The sequence below is a fragment of the Mesoplodon densirostris genome, chromosome 7 (genome assembly GCF_025265405.1).
Source record: "Mesoplodon densirostris isolate mMesDen1 chromosome 7, mMesDen1 primary haplotype, whole genome shotgun sequence".
In the NCBI taxonomy this organism is placed as follows: domain Eukaryota; kingdom Metazoa; phylum Chordata; class Mammalia; order Artiodactyla; family Ziphiidae; genus Mesoplodon; species Mesoplodon densirostris.
In genome coordinates, this window is record NC_082667.1 from 32,721,795 (window position 1) to 32,740,887 (window position 19,093).

General features: G+C 36.0%; 2 protein-coding genes across 4 annotated transcripts in view; one reads left to right on the plus strand and one right to left on the minus strand.

Moving 5' to 3' along the window:
* Nucleotides 1-19,093, minus strand: part of ANO3 (anoctamin 3) — a 393,002-nt gene that overhangs the window by 60,178 nt on the left and 313,731 nt on the right. The window contains 2 exon segments of the mRNA XM_060103704.1: nt 9,722-9,782; nt 16,190-16,286. Coding sequence (XP_059959687.1) covers nt 9,722-9,782; nt 16,190-16,286 — 158 coding nt within the window.
* The window catches only part of MUC15 (mucin 15, cell surface associated), a 96,851-nt gene continuing 81,108 nt past the window's right edge, over nt 3,351-19,093 (plus strand). Inside the window, exons 1-3 of one of the 3 annotated variants that reach the window (XM_060103706.1) lie at nt 3,351-4,050; nt 6,018-6,167; nt 8,260-8,420. In XM_060103706.1, the coding sequence (XP_059959689.1) occupies nt 3,366-4,050; nt 6,018-6,167; nt 8,260-8,420 (996 nt within the window). In that variant the 5' untranslated portion in view covers nt 3,351-3,365. Of the gene's footprint in view, nt 4,051-6,017; nt 6,168-8,259; nt 8,421-19,093 lie in introns of those variants that run through there. The other 2 variants (XM_060103707.1, XM_060103705.1) reach the window with 2 other exon arrangements.

Genomic DNA, 19,093 nt, shown 5'->3' on the forward strand with positions numbered 1-19,093 from the left:
TGGTGAAATTCAGGTCCTGGGGATAATCATTCCTGTGTTGTTAATGTTAATCTGTAAATTACCTGGTAAAAGTGTTTATCTAGAAACCATGGAGACAATTGTTGGGATTTTCTTAAATTAGGATAAAAGTGTACTTAGTATGTTTAAGAGGCACTTAAAGGAGAAGTCACTATTTTTCTAGTGTTTAAAAATGTGGGATTTTCACCTGCTCTGGTTAAAATAAAATTTGGAGGATTTCATTATTCTTTATTATTCTGTGCTAAGAAAACATTTGTGGGAAGAGTTCTAAAAACCAGCTGATTACCAAATTCTATATTCCTTTGTAACTTTTGCTACATAGATGAGTGATTACTAGCTTTTAATGCCAAGGCATAGATGAGTGATTACTAGCTTTTAATGCCAAGGTCTGAATCCTAACCCTATCTTTCAGCCACTAGCTATGTGTCCTTGAATACATTATTTACATTTTTTATGTCCCATTTAATTATCTGTAAAATAGGATTAATAATCCCTTCCTTATTGTTTGATTGTTTTTGTTAAGAATTAAATGAGAAAACATGCGAAGCATCGATGTAATAGATGTATACTAGTAACATGTTTTCCAATTATGTTAACAATTTTTAGGATCTAAATGAATTTTCTTGATTATCACAGAAAAGTGAATGAAATATAAATAAACAGAATTATCACAAATACAAATACCTATATAATCCCTACCAAGTGAAGAAACAGATTATTAGGAGCACACAGAAGTCCCTTTCATGCCCACCCAATCAATACTGTCTCCTTCCTTCCCACAAGTAACTACTTTCCTGACTTTTAACATTCTAGTTTTTGAACTTTATAAACATGTAATCATACAGTACAACGGGCATTTTAAGCTCTGCATGATATTTGTGATAATCACTCATGTTACTGTGTGCAACTCATCTGTGCATCTCGTTTATTTTTCATGTGCAAATATTAAACAATTATCCAACCTGTTACTGGTGGATGTTTAGGTTGGAGACACATAAATAATGCCCTTATGAATGTTCTTGTATGTCTGCCTGCTTGCTTTTTTTTTTTTTTTTTTTTTTTTTGCGGTACACGGGCCTCTCACTGTTGTGGCCTCTCCCGTTGTGGAGCACAGGCTCCGGACGCGCAGGCTCAGCGGCCATGGCTCATGGGCCCAGCCGCTCCACGGCATGTGGGATCTTCCCAGACCAGGGCACGAACCCATGTCCCCTCCATCGGCAGGCGGACTCTCAACCACTGCGCCACCAGGGAAGCCCTTCCTGCTTGCTTTTTAAGTAGAACTTTCTTAAGTGATAAGCACAGAGCATGGAAATGACTGTATCTTTTAAACTTTAGAAATCCACAGGGGGCCTCCCTGGTGGCGCAAGTGGTTGAGAGTCCGCCTGCCGATGCAGGGGATACGGGTTCGTGCCCCGGTCTGGGAGGATCCCATATGCCGCGGAGCGGCTGGGCCCGTGAGCCATGGCCGCTGAGCCTGCGCGTCCGGAGCCTGCGCGTCCGGAGCCTGTGCTCCGCAACGGGGGAGGCCACAACAGTGAGAGGCCCTCATACCGCAAAAAAAAAAAAAAAAAAGAAATCCACAGGTATAGACTGCTTGCTAAAAGTCTTTGGAGAAAAAAATATTATATCAGGATGTATTATAGATACGTCTAAGTTGTACCACTGTGTAAGTAATCATTAAGCGAGGAGAGGGGTACTTAAAACCACACGATAATCAGAGGGAGTAATTTAGAGGCTCCTCAGACCCTAGTGAAAAATCATCAAGGTTGAAAATATTTGTAAAAATTTCTGGGGGGGCTTTTAAGAAATCGCAATTAATGTTGACATAAATAATAGCAGTTGCACCTCCTTCCTTTTCTTATCTCAGTCATCCTGGAGGCTTTTAGTGAAAAATAAGCTCTAAGGTCCAATTCAAAGAACATAAAATCAGTTCTTAGACTTTATTGTTTGAAGAGGAATAGTCTAACATTTTTTTACCTTTTTCAATTAAAAACACTTTAAATTTTAGCACCTAATTAGGTTGGAGTCAGCAGACTTGGCTTTCAGTGCTGCTTTTTCTAGCTTCCATTACTGGCCACTCTGAACCTCGGTTTCTTCATCTGCAAAATGAGGATAACGTGAGCTACTCTTTTTGTCTCAATGGATCATTGTGAGGCTCAAATGAGATGATATTATAAACTGTAAGATATTTATAGAAATATTATTATATTTTAATAATAAGAAATGGAAGTTAATATTTACTAACTGCTTACTTTAGTCCAGACATTGTTTAGAGTACTTCTACATAAATCATTTCATTTAGTCTGCAGAACACTGTGAAGTCAGTATGATTATGATATTGATAAAGCAAATGCTTAATATGATGATTATTTTTCACATGTTATTCATGATAGAAACCAGAATTACAATATAAATATAATTTCAAAATCTTTCCCCCATATCCTCCTATCTATGAATTGTGGCGCTTCCACACTTAAGAGGCAGAATGATGTGCCCAGATTGGAGGTCAGAACCATGGTTTCAAACTTCAACTCTGCCACAATCTAGTTAGGTACTTTTTTTCCACACACAGTCACAACCAGATTCTTCATTTATACAATAAGGGAATGCAATGAAAAAATCCCCAATTCTAAAAGTATTTCTGACTCTCTGTTATTTGGGATTAATAGGAAAAAGGGTAACATGAAGTAAACATGCCGTGAAAAAAGGGATGTTAACCTCAAATTCAAGTTACTCAAATTAGGAACTAATAAAATGTTTTCAAGTGGAGTTCCTGACTGACTCACTTTAAAGTGGTATGTTTACTGTATAATCAATAACATCATTTTCATAATAAATACTCCAAATTACATCTTTATAAAGAACATGTTTTCTTAAATAGGTTGAAGAAAGCAGCCCTATATTACATTATTTTTTAAAAATTACTTAGTAGTCCATATATTGTACAATACATGTGTGTGTGCGTGCGTGTGTGTGTGTGTGTGTGTGTGTGTGTATTTCAACTTGTCCCACGCTAAATGGTCTTTGGAATAATGAAATAGTAGTGTCTGGCTTGACGAAGATTTTGCATGGCATTCCCTAGAGGAAGAAAGAAAGAAATACTATATAGAAAATAGAACTCAGTGAAATAGAACTCAGTAACTCTAGTTTTAATAAAATCCAAAGGAAACAAACTTTTGGAATAAAGAGTATGGTACTATCATGTCAGCATTATGTCTCTGGATATTTTTATCACTTTAAAAATGTAGATCCATTTAAAAAAACCTCAGTACTTCATTTAATAATTCAAATGGTCATTATTTTCTTTCAGATTCTCATTATTAACACCAATACCAAAGAAGATTACAATGTTGACTTCAGCCAAATTTCTGTTGATTTCAATTTTGTTTAGTTTACTACTATTTGGAAGCCATGGAGAAGAAGGTCAAGAAATAAACACAACACAAAACATTGCAGAAGACTTTAAAACAAGGGGAAATCAATCTATTCCTCTGGAAAGTGAAGCAAATTCAACCTCAGATAAAGAAAATAGAGAAACCTCCCATCCTAAGGCAAGTAATTTCTCTTTTGGGGATCCATCAAATAAAACCCATGGAACAGATTTCTACCATAATTTGTCAACAGACAACTCTTCCAGTCTCAAACTCATGCCCACACTTTCCCCAAGCCCTCCCTTGATCCACAGCTTTGTTTCTAAATTGCCTTGGAACTCATCCGTAGCAGATGAAAATCCTCTGCCAGTCTCAGCACCTCCCAATACTACAGCTATTGTATCTTCGGAAAACTTCACTTGGTCTTCAGTCAATGATACCATGAAAGCTCCTGACAACAGTTCCATTGCAGTTAGCAACCTCCCTTCAGGATCAAACACCATATCTGTGACCCCCATGATAATGGAAACAGATGGATGGCCTACCATGACTGGAGATAGCTTGGCGGGGTTTACTGCTTATCAAGAAACAACTTTATATCCCACCTTGAAATTCACCAATAATTCAAAAATCTTTCCAAATACATCAGACCCCCAAGAAGGTAAATATAAATGGATTTAATTTTCCTTTTGTGTGAAACTGAATCTCCAAATAAGTCATTACACCTAAGAAATGCACCACACTAGAAAAAAAAGGAGACTGCAATAGCACAGGTGGTTCTTATTTTGGGGGGAGAAACCATGATATTCAAAGTGAATAGTGAAGGGATTTTAGGGCTTAAGTCAGCATATACTAGTCATTACTGTATGGGAATGTGAGAATGGGGTGAGTCTGGGCCAAAATTAGAAGTAGGTTAGATTGAAAAGAAACAGAAACTGAGGTAGTGGTACAGTTTTGAGATACTGGGTAACAATTTTTACTGCATTTCAGAAAGACTACCTGAAATTTCACAGGCTTTTAGGAATATGATACAACTGAAGTTTAAAAATATATGTATTTTTAAATATACATATATTTTAAATATATTAAAAATATATGTATTTAAAAAATTTAAACTCAACAGAAGAATACCCTCAATTTTTAGTTCAGTACCTACTGAACACCATAAAAATGGAATTCAGCTTTGAGTATCACAAGAAAATTGTGTTATGGGGACATTTCTGTTTCATTTAGAGATCAGTCAAGCTTTAAAACATAAAGTGGAAAAGATCTCTAATATTTAATGAAAATTCATTCTATTTTATTTTCTCAGGTCTAACCATGTTTTTGTTTTCTGAATTAAAAAAAAAATAACTCCTCTTCCCCCCCATGAACTCATTGATTTCCAATACAACTTATCTACAGATTATATTAGTGATAGAAACACCAAATCATATAAACAAATTCCTATTTGAAAGTTGTTGTTAGTGTATAGGAAAAGTTTTAAATTCTGAAATCTAGGATTATTATAGTACTGCAACCAGTATATTGTGCGTACATATATTTTCATAATTTTAAGATATCTTTCCGTTCATACATACTCTTATATTCAATCAGAAAGATTTTTTTAAACTATTCTGTTTTGTCTTTCTAAACTTAATATACATATTGAGAATACTGAGTACTTAATCCTACCATTGCTCATTAATCAAAAAAAATTTAGTTAACTTTGCTCCACTTTTATCTTGGTAAAAAATGTGCTGCTGTTGATCTTCCATGTTTCTTGTGTATAAATGGAATCTGATATAGATTTAGAGACCCTGTAAGACCTCTTGCCTACCTAATTAATAAGCTTCTCAACAAATTTTTTTTAAACCTGAAAATAAAATGCACTAAGTATAAATCCAGGAAGCATTCAGTGATTTATTGATGACTTAGTCTTCAAATAAGGTGCTTGGTAAAGGTGATGATAGAATGAAATTTTGGACTCCTTTAACTCAGACCTACACATCTGTTCGCAATGTGCAAGGCACTGCAAACATCCTGCTTTTGTCTATTTGTTGTATTTGGAAATACCCTCTATCAGGATATATTTCTTTTTCTTCATAATGCCTTTTCACTTGGGGTTTGTGGATTCAATTCCTATTACCCACTTACTGCCATTAGCTTTTTACTTTTCAATTATTATAGAAACAAACTCAAAGCTTATCTCATTATTAAAGTTCATCAGAGATTCAGAGTTGATTAAAAACATAATATAGAATTCAACATAGAAACTAGATCTTAATAGAGAATACACATGGCATTTCAGTACTATTAGTGTTAATATGTAATGAGATAGTTATAAAACTAAAGCTTAGAAGTATTTCAAGATAATTCAAATTTTGAAGTACAGTTTTATCAGGAAGCATATTTTCCAATATATCCCCAAAACTCAGTACTTTATAAAACACACACACACACACACACACACACACACACACACACACAATGTATATATATTTCTCTGTATATACGTATCCATTATCTAATTTTAAAAAAAGTGTTAAACATTCTTTGCTTACACAAAGTCCACATGTATATATTTCTTTTCTTTGAATAATTGTTTTCTATTTCTTATCTGTGAATTATTTTTTCTTTGTCCTCTAGAGAACAGAAATACAGGAGTAGTATTTGGGGCCATTTTAGGTGCTATTCTGGGAGCTTCACTGCTTAGTCTTGTTGGCTACTTGCTGTGTGGAAAAAGGAAAACAGACTCATTTTCCCATCGGCGACTTTATGATGACAGAAATGAACCAGGTAAAAACAACTTTCAGAACTTCACCTGTACACAGTGGTTTTAACTAAGTGAAGTTGCTAACGTTCACTGCATTATCTAGAAGCGATTTAGATTCACATGACAGAAACGTACTAAAGATTTATTCTGATCTATTCTCTCTTTCTCAAAGAACATAACCAAAATAACTATGGAACTGTGTGTGAAATTTTAAAACCATTTGGAACTGTTGCTCATCGCATCACAATTGGTTTTAAGTAATAATCCCAGAACCTAAAACATATCATTATAATTGAAAGATAATGGCATGATATTAAGAACAAAATGGCCAGTTTTGTTAGCAAGTAACTGGGGAGCCATTATTCACCATTGTTGGATCTCTTAGTAGCAGTAATTTGAACAATGATTTATTCTAATCTGGAGCTCTTGCAAAGTTTGCACGTATACAATAGCCCTCTATTAATTATCTTAATGAGTCTCTAAAACAGAATTGCTAAAGGGTCGCATATTTGGGTACATAAAGTCAGATAAACCTTAATTCAGAAATTTCCCAATCATATGATGCAAAAAAACCCACCACATCTATGGATGAGAAATGTGTCTGCTAAGAATAAAGCACTGTGTTTGATCTTAATAATGCAGTAGTAATTAGGACAGAAATAAAATCAAATGCTTGATTCAACCCTTTTTTCTTTAATATTTCAGGACAAAAAAAAAATCTGTTTTCTGGTTTACACAAGGGACTCTTGCCACCATAAAAAATAGTTAAATGCCCCTGTTGGGTCTCATTGATAAAGTCTTGTTGATTTTTGATAAGGTTGGAACATTACTGATATATTGTTAATTTTCAAAATCAAATCCATTAATTGTAAGTTAACTGAATTCTGTTTATGGGCTTCTAGCAATCCATAGAAAATAAAAACTATCACTTTTCAAAATTGAAGGATAGGATTTCAATCAACAGGGTTTTCCAAACTTTTTTTTTAACTTCAGAATATTTTCTTTAAATGTTATCACATGCAAAAGCTCAGTCTAACAACTTGATATAATCTAAGATATTGTGATCAAAGCCTAATGGAATAATTCAATCACACCACCTGTTTTACTCTTTCAGCTTTGAGACACCTTTCCCAAATTCCTAAGGTTCCTGGGGGTCCAATTTGTAAACAGAAGGCTTAAGGAATAGGTAGGATATGAGAATACCTAGCTGAATAATTAGATTACTAGTCTAATTAGTAAGTAGTCCCTGCTTTAGTATTCAAATACCTAGTGCCCCAAGTTTTCTTTAAATTCAAGAATATAAAAGAAATAATAGTTAGTTGTTTGTTGAAAATAAAAACAATCTCCAATATTATTAATCAGGCTAATAACCTGGATCTCTCAGAAGGAAACATAAGATTTTACAAATTGTTTTCTTTCATCTCCATCTTCAATGGCTCACCCAAAATGATATTAAGACCCTTGGTAAAATAATGACACATTTTAAAATTAAAGCTCTTCACTTTTTAAAAATTATTTTTATACCAGAAGTAAAAATTCTGAACATGTTGACAAGGCTCTGAATTCACAAGATTCAAAAGTCAATGAGAGGGCTTCCCTGGTGGCGCAGTGGTTGAGAGTCTGCCTGCCGATGCAGGGGACACGGGTTCGTGCCCCAGTCCGGGAAGATCCCACATGCCACCGAGTGGCTGGGCCCGTGAGCCATGGCCGCTGAGCCTGCGCGTCCGGAGCCTATGCTCCGCAATGGGAGAGGCCACAACAGTGAGAGACCCGCGTACCGCAAAAAAAAAAAAAAAAAAAAAAAAAAGTGTCAGTGAGTCATGTCAATACTTCTTTATATAAAGTATTGCTATATTTCTGTTGTGATCTCTCCCTTAGTTCCTTTATTTTTGGACCACCAGCAGTGAAATTTTGGAAGTTAAACTGTTCATAGTTTTAGAAGAAAAATGTGGCTTGCAAAATATGTACTTATTTAAAATTCAAAACTAATCTCTGAAAATCCCATATAAAAAAGTGTAACTAACTCATCCAGAACAATTCCTACAGTCTAGCAGATGCCTGAGCATGCATCTTCCAGACTGTCACTATAAAGCAATTTTTTTGTTGCTTTTTTAGTTCTGCGATTAGATAATGCACCGGAACCTTATGATGTAAGTTTTGGAAATTCTAGTTATTATAACCCAACGGCGAATGATTCATCTACACCAGCAGGCCGAGAAAATGCACGGGATGGCATTCCTATGGATGACATACCTCCACTTCGTACCTCAGTATAAAACTAAGGGGAAAAAGGCTTCAGATGGCAAATGTTCACTATATCCTGGCCTTTCAAATCCATCATCCAAAAGCTGAAGCAAGATCACTCTCATGTGGCCTGTGCCAAAGAGAACTGTAAAAGCATGAGACAAGTAGCAGAAACATAGAGGATAAATCATCCAAAAGGTTTCCTTTCTTCCATTTCTCACTGTGCTGAATCTTCTATTGAGTAACCTTCATTTGTATTTTGGTCTATTTTTTTCTTAGCAGGAAATGTTTGTGGAATCAAGTAAAACTGAAAGATTTCACCATGATTGCCCTGCCCAATAATTTAATTAAAAAATACTTCAATGAAAATAGGGACCCCAAATTACATTTTTACTTTTTTGGGGGGAGGTGGTGAATTGACTCTTCACTGCTCCCCATGTAGTCATAATACCATATATCAAGATTGGCATTTTCCTGAAGGAAAATTGGGAAGGTGATTTTATTTTTTTTAAATTTTGACTTAAAGCTAGAAAGAGAGTATGGCACAGATTCTGTTCCTGGGAAATTAAAGTAACAGGAGTGAGAGGCTTGAATTCTAGTACATTTTACTTTTCTGTATCAGCAGGTACATAGTCAGCCCCTTGAGTTGCCAAGTTGACAGTGACTTTGCATTCAACAGACTATGGTAGGAAAGCTGATCCTAACCAGGAAAGTGATCACTTCTCTTCAAAGCATCAGGAATTCCAATCTGTGGTTTACTTTAGGCCGCAATTAATTGGGTTCTTTAAAAACTCAGTGAGAAACTTACTGAAAAAAGTCAGCCAATACATATACCTATACATAACTTTTACAGTTTTAAGATGGTCGATAGGAACAGGATTTATTTTGTATTAGACATTATTGCTCAATCATATATGGAATAGATTCTGCATCTCTAAGTGTATAAAATGTAAGGTTAAAAAAATATATAATGGAAGCCTTAAGCAAACAAAACATTTTCTGGTATCATTTTCACAAGTGAAAATACAAGAAGCTTAATTTGGATTCTAGTATATTTCAGTTTGTTTTCAATTACTGCCTGTTTTTGGCAGGAAAAATATACTCCACAGTATAGGAAGGTTGAGGCTTTAGGGATTAGAAGATTAAATCAAGAGTTAAATTCCCAAAGAAGCAGTGAATGTGTGACGAGAGCATATGAGACAAGAGATTTTACTGTTGAATTGATACATGGTATGTGTGTTTGCGTGTGTGCGTGTATGGTGGGTATGAATAAACATAGCAACAGCCTCAGAAAACGAGGGCCAGGAAGTAAGCAATGGAAAAACATACTTACCCCATATTGCCATAAAAATAGCAAAGAAGACTGTCCCTCCATTATCAAACAGATATGTTACCTTAGTGGAAAACAAACAAAAGTATTAGTCACACTTTTGGTTATAATAATCCAGTGATTACTGTTTGCATTTAGGTACTATTGATTTTTTTTTCCCAATGGAATCACATTATTTTATAGTTTGCAAATATAAGATAGGCAATCCTTTCATGGGTCCTGCAACTGTTTCATGTGATTTTCTCATGGGGAGAGGTGAGGAGTCAGCATTTCCCCCCTTCTCTTCTCCTTTCCCCTTTGACTCTACCTTCATTTCTGCTTAGAAGTGGTTCTCGTACCCTTAGGAAGTACTTGTGGGCCACAAATAGAAGCTACACAGAGAGCTTTAAAAAGTTAGCTTTCCAGTGAAGGCATGCCTAGCTGAACTTCCTGTTAGCAAAACTTCCAGGATTGGGAGAGTTGCAAAATGCAGAATTCCATTAGTGATACAGCACTTCCAAGGGAAAGGGATCACAGTGCTACCCCTACTCTCTGATGTCTTTCAGAATGTGCCATGGGTCATTAAGAAATTTCATAAATCACTGGACATTTAGGATATAGTCCAAGTGTTTTTTAATCAGACATGACCTGAAGTTTTATAAAGAACAATGTACAGTTATACAACATTATTGAATATACATTTCAGGGTTGTAAGAATTGTTTGATTTTAATAAAGTATAAACTCAATTTACCTTTGCCTCTTTTTATTTGCGTAATGCCCTAACTATATTTATAATTTAGTGAGGGAGGTTAAACCAATATAGCCAAGCCAATGTATGTTTGGCAGTCAATTAAATACCATAGAAACTAAAGAGAAAATAGGGGCATTATCCTCACAGGAGTGAGAGGCCAACTGGGGGCTAAAGAACATTATTCTAAGGAAAGCGGGAGTAGAATGGTGTCCTCTTTGCTCAGTCTACAGTCTAGAGGCTGCTCAATGAGTGCATTAAAACAACATTAATGTGTATTTTAATTGTAACATCTGGAACACACTGTAAAATAATATAAAACAGATAAAGGTGGGATGTATTTTCCTATTATGTAGCATTATTGAAAATTTTATTATACAAAAGATGAGCTCCTTTTGAAAGTTGGTGGATAGGTGCAAGATGTCCTAGATGCTTCTAAGCTTCTAAGACTGTTAAGGCTTGGGCTTTTAAAAAATGTTATAAGACTTGGTTTTCACACCAATCATCCGTATATATTATGTACAATAGAGAAAAGGACCGCAAAGAAATTCTCTCACAGAGTTGATAAAATTCCACCCAGCAGGGGAATCCAGCTTTTTTGTGTCCAAAGGCATCCCACAGAAATACCTGCGGCTGCCAAGCAACTGAATAGCTGACTGCTTTCCTTTATAAACAAGCCTAGTGCAGGAAAGAGCCTCTTAGAGTGTTAGAACAGAGACTTCACACATGGGGATGTAAAGGTCACCAAGAAATAATGGCTCCCCCTGCTCCAGAAACAGCCAGGGTTTTAGAAAAGTGACACATAAAAAGCAATATTTAACAACAATTGTGTTGCACAGACATAATTTGTCATTGTTCATGCAATATTTTCCTTAAAAAAGCTTTTCATTTTTTTCTTATTAGTTTTGTTTACAAATCTTTCAGGCATTTTTAACTAAGTAAATTTAAATATCAGCTTTTCAGAAACACATCCACGAGACACGGTGAGGTATACATGCCATATTGATGTAATGTGAGATTACATACATGTAGTGGGAGATAAAGCTAGAATGGGAGTTAGGGAAGTCTTCAGAACTTGCCCTGAGGAGGAGTGTAAAAGTATAAAATCATTGTTTTACCCACTAAACTATTACATGCGGGGTGTATTATGACAGGGGAGACTGTGGCGATAAGAAAAGCACTTACAAGCCTGCAGTTACAGCTTCCGATGATATGGGTTTTTTAGGGTGCCGATATGAGTTGCTGAATGGAAATGGAGGAGAGGGGGATGGAAGAGTCAAGCACAGTGTGGATGGCTCAAGCTTAGATCGTGAGTGATCAGAAAAATCCCAAAGCATTGTAACAGACTTTTCTACAAGCAAAAAAAAAAAAAGCTTCTCTGATCTACAAATGTGTATTTGCAGTTAATTATTTTATTGGAAAAATAGCTTGCCTTTATGCATAGGGAACCTCTGGACAAGCTTTTTATTCAACATTGTTGATGTAAATAGGGATGATATAAAAAGACAGAAGCAAACTATGCCTCAAACAAAGCTGTGTTTTAGCACAAATTCTCCACTATCTTTTTTTTTTTTTTTTGGTGGTACGCGGGCCTCTCACTGTTGTGGCCTCTCCTGTTGCAGAGCACAGGCTCCGGACGCGCAGGCCCAGTGGCCATGGCTCATGGGCCCAGCCGTTCCGCGGCATGTGGGATGTTCCCGGACCGGGGCACGAACCCGTGTCCCCTGCATCAGCAGGCGGACTCTCAACCACTGCGCCACCAGGGAAACCCTCTCCACTATGTTTGACATGTGATTTCTCTTGCAGAGCTGAGTGTGGCTGGAACTCGATAAATGTGGATATTGTTTAAGGAGATAAATTTATTAGGTTGGAAGCTTAAACTCTATGTCTCCTCTACTGTAGTTGATAGATCTCTTTCTAAAATTGTTTCATGGGTTCAGAATAACTTAAGCCTCTGGAAACTGCCACTTATACTCAATTCAAGCCCCTCTGGGCTAAGGTGAACAAGGTGCCTCTTGGGCAGATTCCACGCTGCGGGCCAGGAGATTACGGAGGGGAGAGAGGCAGGGTTTGGAATTTGGGCTGAAGTTCAGCCCTCTCTCAGTTCCTTAGTTCCTAATTCTTCGACAGAGCAAAATCTGTGTAACTATCCATGTGCATTGGACTGGTACAAAGGTACACCAAACATGGCAACTTCATTTTTTTACCCCACCCCCAACTCATTACTTATTTAGGGCAACAGCTTTTTAAATGTGGTCCTAGAAATCAGAATCACCTGAGGAGCCTCTTAAGATGCAGATTTCTAAGCCTCACCCTTGGCCAACTGATTCTGAATCTCAGGACGTGGGGCCCAGGAATCTGCTTTTTAACAAAAGATCTAGGTGATTCTGATGTGTAATCTTATGCAGACTCATCCATGATATTTCTTAAAGAAAGATGGTCTGTCCTAATTCTGTTGTAGCCTTAATATCAGTATACAGTCTGAGGTTCACTCTAGGTATTGGATAAATGTTTGTTGAACAAGTGAAAAAACCCCAGATACTAATAACTGTTATAAATAAGGCTAACTTCAAAGGTTGAGTCATTTTTAAAATCATATGTAAAAACAATGCAGGACCCTTGTACCTGATGATTTCACCTTAACTGAGAAATCCTGGCATAGTGGAAATTGACAGTGTGGTGTCAGGTGCTTTGAAAAGAGTATGCAAATATCATCGAATTAGTTAATTGAAAATATTTCTTAATTCCCATACTTTTAAGTATTAAAAATGAAAACAGTCACCAAAGAAAATGTTAATGTACTTAAATATAATTTTTATTATATGACAGGACCACATATTCTCTGAAATACACCCTTGAAATTATTAAGGAAATTATTACATGCACACACATATTTCAGTAAAATATGACAGATTTAATTTCCTGTTATTTGTCACAAGTGGTGATTGATTCCATAAAGAATTGACCAGTTCCTAGATGATGTCGCTGGGTGATGGTGTAGGCTAGATGATTCTAGATTGGTGGCCTTGTTTCTTTGTTAAAAATCTCTTCCCTTATTTCTGACACTGCCCATACAGTAACCTCTAGGTGTTTAAATATTTAAACTGATTTTAAAAGAGAATGTTTATTTTCATTCAATGAAGGAAGAGTAATTCTGATTTTTCAGGTGTAAACAAAGTAGCTACATTATACCTTAGCCAGAGGAACAAATACAAGACACCTTAAAGATTTCACCGTAGTGGGTTTTATTTCTTGTTTTGTTCCATAAGGCAATATTCTCCTCTGCAAGCTAACTTTTCCACCTACCTTAAAATAGCTACCAAGTGAATTCTTTCTGAGTCATACCTGTCCCTATATATACTATTTCTACAGAGTAAAGGAAGGATGTAGATACTGTACAATGACAATGACAAAGGCCCCCTAGATTTAATGTTTCCTTGGACAGTTTCCTCACTTTATCACTCTGCCACATATGATTCTTAGCTTTAGTGTTCAGATAATGCCAGTGTGTTTTATTAGAACTGTCCAAGCAGAAGTAACATATTTATATATGGATTTGTTGGTGTCCCTAGGGCTGTTATATGTCTTTGAAATGCATGGACAAAGGGAAAAACACGCGTTTTTACATCTAATGACTCCATACACTTGGTTTTTGCAAAAAGTGTTGAGAAAATGCTTCCCCAAACAAGACATCTTTGTGGAGCATTTAAAAGAATTCAACACCGAGCACATTTTAGGAATTAAATTATAAACAAAACAGATTTTTCCTATGCCATGCATTCAAAATAAATAATTCAGAAGCTAATTTTACTAAGTTTTGGTCTCCTAGTAGGATCCTGAGTGGCTTTTGATTTTATATCCACCCTTGTCAAAAGTTAACTGTATAGAGGCCTCTACTTCTGAACAAGATGGAGTAACAGAGATCGATTTTACCCCCATTCTGAAAACAACCAAAGAATGCACAAATATATAAAGCAACAGATTTCAAGATTGGATGTGAGGCAACGAAGGGCAGTGATCCCTAAGAGGCAGGAAACAAGTGAGGTGAGCATTATGATTGCCTCAGGTTATTACACTGAAAGTGTAGTCACCAGGGTGCAGAGAGGGACAACCCAGACAGTGAGCATTCATGTGAGGAAGCTACCTGAGGAAAGAACCCCCTGAAAGAATTAGAGGAAACAGTTTCAGGAGCTCAGAGTCAGGAATAGTGCCTGTTCCCACCAGCCAGACTGGAAATCCTCATTATTCAGAGTGCACTGGGTAGAGTACACAGAAAGATCTTGTTTTTACTGTGGGGAAAAATGAGTGCTAGAAAGAGCACTGCTGTGAGCCCATCTCACAAATCCTAAAAGCAAGACCCAGAAGAATCAAATTTTTTCAAGTAACTAAACCACAATGAGATCTCTCTAAACATCTATTAGAATAGTTAGAATTAAAAAGACAGACCATCCTGAGAATCAGTGACTATATAGAAAACTGGAATCCTCATACATTGCTGGTGGAAATGTAAAAATGGAAAAATTGGAATGTAAAAAAAGTGTAAAAAATGGAAAACAGTTTGGAAGTTTCTTAGAAGGTTAAACATCTTTCTATCTCATAATCCAGCCATTTTGTTCTAGGTATTTGCCCAAGAGAAATAACACTACTTGCCTAAATGAAGATTTGTAGACATTTGTAGCCTTATTTATTTAAAATGGTAACAACTTAAAACAACCCAAAAGATCATTAATAGATGATGGATAAACAAATTTTGATATAGCCATATAATGCAATACTACTCAGCAATAAAGAAAGATGATTGATAAATGTTATGACATGGATGAATCTCAAAATAATCATGTTGGGTGAAATAAATCAGAAAAAAAATCACACACTGTATGATTCCATTTACTTAACAGTCTGGAAAATACAAACTTATCTATAATGATAGGAAACAGTTTGTTGCCTGAGCACAGGGGTGGAATTTGGGAGGGAGGGGAGGCGGAGATTACAAGAGGTCGTGAGGCAACTTTTGGAGGTGATGAATATCTTCATTATCTTGATCGTGGTGATGTTTTCACAGGCGCATATATATAATCAAAATGCATTCATTTATATACTTCAAATATGTACATCTTATTATCTGTTAATCATACTTTAATAAAAACCATTTTACAAATGAATAATAGTAATTGTAAAATTCAAGTACACATTTCTCAAACTTGTATGCACCTTGAAATCACCTGGGAGGTTTTAAGTTATGCTGATGCCTTTGTTCTAAATCCGAAGATTCTAATTTAACTGCTCTGGGATGTGGCTTGGGTTTCAGGAGTTTAAAACCCCCTTCAGGTGATTCTAATAGGCAGCAATTTGAGAGCTTTTGGTATGTTATTTCATTTTCTCTGTAAAATTAGAAGCATTTTAACTTCAGGAGTCTTCATGGAAGATAAAAATTTTATCACTACCCATGGAAATACTCATCTTCCCCCAAAAAAGAATCTAGATGTCACTCCAAGTGGACATTTTAGGTCTATGATGGCAATAATCACTTATAAAAGCAAAGGAAGACAAAGATATTCTAATAAAATATATTATTTCTGTAATTGCCACAGAGTGATGTTTTATTCAGTTGTCAATGATATTTATTGTTGAAACACTTGGGAACATTTAACTTTGGTAAAAAGCGGTTTGCTGGAGGATTTTTACCACCTGCCTCCTAGAAAAAGTAGAGGGCAGGGAGAGGAACGTGAGGGTCCACACTCACCTTGGCATAAATGCAGCTTTCATTGAGTCTCTGCAGTGAGCAGTTCTTGTCACAGAGAGGGCACATGAAGACTTCAGTGGCCTTGCAAATTTCTTGGCTTGAGAAATCAAAGAAGAAAAAGAAAGCATGAACCTCCATGTTTAGGAGATACTTAGCCCCTATGGTCAACCCTGTGGGAAGCAGCAAGGCAGGGAGGAAAAGAAGAAATGGAAATAGTTGGGGCCGGGGGTGGGGGGTGGACAGGTGAGGAAGAACTTAAGACAGTGGTTCCAACTCAAATTTTTAGGATTTTTGTGATACAGAGTTTTTTGTTTTCTTCTTTGTTTCAGAAATCTCTGCCAAGATATTGTAATGATAATAGGTCATATTTTATACGTGGGAGGCACTTGTGGGGCTTTGTTACAAGGACACTTTTATACCTGATTTCATGGCATGCAGGATAATCTTGTGAGGAACAACCGAGGGTGTTTTAACCAAGCTCACAGGCTTGGACGTGGCTGAGCTGGAGTCACATCTGACTCTGCTGGTTTCTCAGGTCTAAGGATCTTTCCCCTGGATCTCGTTGCTTTACAATCACCAAAATGAACAGCATCCATAATTCACATAATTTCATAACCCCCACTGCAGTCAATCAGTGCATTATGTTCATTGGAAATCTGAGGATGTTTATCGTGACACACACTGTCACGATAACATGGCATAGATTTTATTTACTGAAATATATAATATTCTCTATTAGAATGTAACTTCATAATATTTGTCTCTTAAGTGTTATGCTATCTTTAAAAAATCTCAGCATACATTATAGATGACATTGTGACATGAATAGGGCATCGATAACAATTTCTCAAAAGCCTCACAGCCTGAGAGTTCACCGCAACCTGTTTTTAAGATGTTTTGTGCCTTTATCTGTCATGCTTGACCCTTTCCCACTAGGTATACCATAAATAAATTGCCCAAGTAAATATGATTTGGAAATACTGAAAGTAATATAAAGGCTTTTGAAAATATGCCTGGAAATGCAACTGTTATTAAAAGTTTAATTGGCAGTGTTGAGAGCAAGATTTGCCGTTTTCAAAATGTATACACTCAAAGTAAAAAATAATGCATGTGTATTTCAAATGCCTGATGTGTATAATCTCAAGCCAAACTGGAAATGACTAGCAAGTAATAATGCTATACAGTATACAATACTTTACAAAAAGCAAAGGTGGGTCCATGTCCATTACGTTTAGTCCTCAATGCAGTCTCCTGCAATGGTTAACTATCTCCAAACTGAAAGGAAACTGATGTTTAATTTAAGTGATTTGCTCAAGGTCATACAGCTAAGAGGTAATTTAGGGAACTGAGTTTAGGTTTTCCTGATTCTAGGTCCAGTTCTCCATCACCTATAACCCGTCTAAAGGAGAGATAAGTTTATGTCATATTAAGAGGAACTTTCATATCAAAAACTAATTTATTAATAACGATGATGGTGTAACAGGTCTTATATATACTATAATTCTCCCACTTTCACACACATCATTTTGCTAGTAATCATAATGTCTATGTGAAGTAGGAGGAAGCAGGTAAAATGTACATTTTAAAAACTCAAAAGAAAGAGACAATTATACCTCCTCTTAGTAATACTACTAATTTGTATAAATAAGAATTAACGTTCCTCCTGAAGAAAATTTTTATTAAAATAGGCTTGCTATCATAATTAACTGTTTTGAGAATGACATAATGTACCCTGCATTGAAATCTCATACTAAAATGGTATTAAGTTTGGTTAATACTATATTATCTTTCCCACCTTCCAAGTGATCACACAGAAGCAACAGATGTTTCAAAGCACTCAGTCTAGAATCCCAGTCATTAGACTAGCCTTATTTTTATTTCCGGAATCATCAAACTCATTTTCTATAAGTTGTCCAAAGTTCAACTTGATAGGTAACATAAAAAATATTAAACAATTTTGGCAATGCATTTTTTAGCCTAAAATATGGAATTTGAGATGAAATCACAAAGTTCTTTGACTTTACTTAACCACTAGATGGAGGGAGAGTGCCCAACTTGAGTGTTTCTTAATTTCTTTTGCAGAAACTCATAATATAAACCACTGCTTGAAGTGTGGCTTTCTTTTGTCTTATATCTGCTGTTAGATATACACATCAAGGGCTGATTGGAAGGAATGATAATTACAACCCATTTAAGATATGGGAGGAGGGAGCAACTTGTCCATTTGCGGATGGATGCCTGGACCTGCTCTAGGGTCTTGATGCTTCCTGTAATCCTGTTAACCTGACAAAGCACAGAATAAGACGCTTGGTGATGTCCATTTTGGGGAAATGTGGTAATATGAAAGTAGGTTTAAAGGAAGGCAGTATGGAAGCATGAGTAAAGCATGCATTTTAGAATCAGATATAATCATCAAGGAAAAGCAAATCAAATCACAAGGTATTACCTCATACCTGTTATGATTGTTATTATCAAACAAACCAAACAAAATAAAATAAAAGTAGCACGTGTTGGCAAGGATGTGGAATACTTAGAACACTTGAATATCGTTGGTGGGACTATAAATTGGTACCACCACTATGAAAAACAATACAGAGGTTCCTCAAAAACTTAAAAACATAACTACCATTTAATCCAGCAATCCCACCTCTGGGTATATATCTAAAGGAATAGAAATCAGAATCTCAAGAGATATACACTCCCTTGTTCACTGCAACATTATTCACAATAGCCAAAATATGGAAATAACCCAAATGTCCATCCACAGATGGATGGATAAAAAAATTGTGGAATTGACATACAATAGAATATTATGCAGCCTTAAGAAAAGAAGGAAATTCTGCCATATGCAACAATATGGATGAACCTGGAGGACATTATGTTAAGTGAAATAAGCCAGTCACA